We start from the raw sequence: 2,057 nt of genomic DNA on the forward strand, positions 1-2,057 counted from the left end.
CAGCCCTGGCAGCTGCTCCCAGCACTGGGGGACAAGATCTGGGTGGGAGAAGACAGCTGGTGAGGCTTGGAAGTGTTCTCCTTGTGTGGGGAGGATGCTGCATTGTTCAGGACTGCTCCCAGCATAGCATTTCACTGCAGAATTTAGATTATATAGGGAGCACAGCAAGGCAGGGGCTGCATAAAAAGGGAAATCCTGATTTTCATTCTACTGCTCTGTGTTGCCTGGATGGGAAATTGTACATAGATATTCATCCCTCAGGTAAGGCTGAGGAAAGACAATAAATTATCTGAGATCTGAATAAACCATGCAGTGAAAGAAATCAGTCTTTTGAGCCAGCATCAGTGTCGCTTTTCACGCCTCCTCAGGGTTGCTCTGACGTTGCCATCAGAGCCTGCAGAGCCAGAGCTGCCCCTGGGCAGTGCCTGAGCTGGGAGGGCTCTGCAGGGCAGAGCTGAGCCCCCAGGGCTGGGCTGGGCTCTGGCAGCACTGGCAGGGCCCAGCCCTGGGCACAGGGAAGCAGCTGCTGGCAGGGACAGCTCCAGGCAGCAGAGCCCTGGGCAGGCAGTGGGCGGAAAGTGACCCCAGGCTGTGCTGGGATATTTCAAGTCTTCTCCAAACCCAACTATTCCATGATTACTTTTTCTACAGGTCCCCTTGCCAAGACAGCACAAATGTTCAACAGCAGCTGCATCAGGCACTTCCTGCTGCTGGCATTGGCAGACACGCGGCAGCTGCAGCTCCTGCACTTCTGCCTCTTGCTGGGCATCTCCCTGGCTGCCCTCCTGGGCAACGGCCTCATCATCAGCGCCGTAGCCTGCGGCCACCACCTGCACACGCCCATGTTCTTCTTCCTGCTCAACCTGGCCCTCGCTGACCTGGGCTCCATCTGCACCACTGTCCCCAAAGCCATGCACAATTCCCTCTGGGACACCAGCAACATCTCCTACACAGGATGTGCTTCACAACTCTTTTTTTTTGCCTTTTTCATCTCAGCAGAGTATTTCCTCCTGACCGTGATGTGCTACGACCGCTACGTGTCCATCTGCAAACCCCTGCACTACGGGACCCTCCTGGGCAGCAGAGCTTGTGCCCATATGGCAGCAGCTGCCTGGGCCAGTGCCTTTCTCACTGCTCTCATGCACACGGCCAATACATTTTCCCTGCCCCTGTGCCATGGCAATGCCCTGGGCCAGTTCTTCTGTGAAATCCCCACAATCCTCAAGCTCTCCTGCTCACACTCCAACCTCAGGAAATTGGGACTTCTTGTGTTTTCCATCTTCTTAGCACTTGGTTGTTTTGTGTTCATTGTTTTCTCCTATGTGCAGATCTTCAGGGCTGTGCTGAGGATCCCCTCTGAGCAGGGACGGCACAAAGCCTTCTCCACCTGCCTCCCTCACCTGGCCGTGGTCTCCCTCTTCATCAGCACTGCCACATTTTCCAACTTGAAGCCCCCCTCCATCTCGTTCCCATCCCTGGATCTCACCCTGTCAGTTCTGTACTCGGTGGTGCCTCCAGCCCTGAACCCCCTCATCTACAGCCTGAGGAACCAGGAGCTCAAGGCTGCAGTGTCCACACTTATGACTGGATGGTTTTGGAAACATTAAAGTGCTGGCGAATTTCTTCAAATCACTTGTAATAGAAGTTGGTTTTGATACTTCTTGTTGTTCTCATTTCAGGAGTTCTGTTTCTTTGTTTTACTTTTTTCATATTGTCCAAAAATAAATGTCATTGTTATTCCCATTTCTTATTTTGTTACTCTTCAAGTCCCCTGTGGCCACAGGTTCTGTCAATGAGGGCCTGTGCTCTCAGTGGCTTTAGAGGAACTAAAGGATCTCCCAGCAGAGTTTTCTGCAGAGATGCCCTTGTGTTGCCTTCTCTGGAGCTGCAGCAGCAATGTCTGTGTGCAGAGCTGGGGCAGATCAGTGCTGGCCCAGCAGCTGTGCCCAGCAGCAGCAGCAGCACTTGGTATTGCCAGTGCTGCTGCCGTGGCCCTGCCCCGCTGCCCTGGTGGCCCTGGTGCTGCTGCAGGGCCTGAGTGCTCTCGGGGCCGGGCA

The 2,057-nt window shown here is 54.2% G+C and overlaps 1 protein-coding gene across 1 annotated transcript; it reads left to right on the forward strand.

Annotated features, from left to right (window-relative positions):
- Window positions 1-653: 653 nt before the first annotated feature.
- On the forward strand, window positions 654-1,607 carry LOC118701250 (olfactory receptor 14J1-like). The gene has a single exon (XM_036405883.2). The coding sequence runs from the start codon at window positions 675-677 to the stop codon at window positions 1,605-1,607; it is 933 nt and encodes a 310-aa protein (XP_036261776.1). The 5' UTR covers window positions 654-674.
- Window positions 1,608-2,057: the final 450 nt, after the last annotated feature.

This window comes from Molothrus ater, unplaced genomic scaffold (assembly GCF_012460135.2).
Source record: "Molothrus ater isolate BHLD 08-10-18 breed brown headed cowbird unplaced genomic scaffold, BPBGC_Mater_1.1 matUn_MA538, whole genome shotgun sequence".
In the NCBI taxonomy this organism is placed as follows: domain Eukaryota; kingdom Metazoa; phylum Chordata; class Aves; order Passeriformes; family Icteridae; genus Molothrus; species Molothrus ater.

What these genes read in the sequence shown, in the direction of transcription:
- LOC118701250 (XM_036405883.2), top strand. Translation starts at nt 675, where the DNA reads ATGTTCAACAGCAGCTGCATCAGGCACTTCCTGCTGCTGGCATTGGCA.